Source organism: Rhagoletis zephyria, unplaced genomic scaffold (assembly GCF_001687245.7).
Source record: "Rhagoletis zephyria isolate East Lansing unplaced genomic scaffold, Rhagoletis_zephyria_1.1 Rzeph_scaffold_02323, whole genome shotgun sequence".
NCBI lineage: Eukaryota > Metazoa > Arthropoda > Insecta > Diptera > Tephritidae > Rhagoletis > Rhagoletis zephyria.
Genome location: NW_016159407.1, coordinates 64,188 through 65,545, shown reverse-complemented (window position 1 = coordinate 65,545; position 1,358 = coordinate 64,188). Strand labels below are relative to the sequence as shown.

General features: G+C 49.9%; 1 protein-coding gene across 1 annotated transcript; it reads left to right on the top strand.

The window, feature by feature from the left end:
• Nucleotides 1–229: 229 nt before the first annotated feature.
• On the top strand, nucleotides 230–1,108 carry LOC108366584 (uncharacterized). The gene has a single exon (XM_017621033.1). It carries the CDS (start codon nucleotides 230–232, stop codon nucleotides 1,106–1,108), a length of 879 nt encoding a protein of 292 aa, XP_017476522.1.
• Nucleotides 1,109–1,358: the final 250 nt, after the last annotated feature.

Here is a 1,358-nt window from a genome sequence, read left to right as displayed (position 1 = left end):
GCAGATGCTCCAGTACCTTCGCCGTCAAGTTTGGATTTTACATGCGCGAGCTGTGGTTAAGTCACATATACATCAGCAACAACAGATGGCTTCGCTTCCGGGTTCCAGAGTACTTGTTTCTCCTCCCTTCTTTCGCACTGGGCTGGACTACTGTGGACCGTTCCACGTCCGTCTTGGCGGACGTCGGTCAAATATCACAACAAAGACATATGCAGCTTTCTTCGTCTGCATGGCCACGAAGGCGGTACATATCGAGCTGGCGGAAGACTTGTCTACGCGGGCCTTCATCGATGTCTTCGATAGATTCATAAGTTGTCGTGGAGCATGCAGCGTCCTCTATAGCGATAACGGCACGCAGTTTGTCGGGGCCAGCCGCCTGATGAAACTAAATCTAGAGCAGTGGCTAGATACGTACGCGCAGCAACACGTAGCCAAGGTAGGAACGCACTGGCAATTTATCCCACCATCTGCATCCCATCACGGTGGGCTCTGGGAAGCTGCCGTTCGTTCAGCCAAGAAACATTTATATCGAGTTCTAGGTAGGCAGACCTTGCGATTTAACGAAATAAGCACGCTTTTAGTACGTATTGAGGCATGCTTGAACTCCCGACCGCTCGTTGCGTTACATGATGATCCCGATGGCGGGCTAGGCATCACACCTGGTGATTTTTTGGTAGGCCGTCCGCTGATTTCCCGAACAGAGCCGGTTATACGTGACGTGCCAGACAATCGTCTGCAATACTGGGAGCGTATTCAACGTATGTACGAACACTTTTGGAATCGCTGGCAGCACGAGTATCTGATGTCGTTGCAGTCACGGAGTAAATGGACACGCTCAGAACCCAATCTCCGCTGTGATGATGTTGTGCTAATCCTCAACGAAAACTTGCCGCCTGCCCATTGGCGCATCGGACGTATAGCCGCTGTCCATCCAGGCAGTGATGGCCTCGTTCGAGTTGTTACGGTGGAATACCACAGCGGCCAGAAGACGTCGGATGGACATCTCGTCAAACACACTTGTCAGCGGCCCGTTCAGAACGTATGCCGCCTTACTGGGCCCGATGAAGATATACTGAACCACGAGGGTTCAGCCGGGCAGGATGTATGAAATTATGGCAAGCGATATCTTCGAACCACCTTCCTAACGCCAACGAATCGCCTTGAACAGTCTTTGCGAACCACCCTCATACAGAAATATGTATGCACGTACATATGTACGCACAGCCTTTGCTGAGAGTTACTGTTTGTGGATTCTTCTTTCTAAATATGCACATATATACATACGCATATAATGCAGATATGTGCCGTTTGGTAAAATAAGGCGTGATTCTATTTGAACTACCGCTACCCATTTTAAT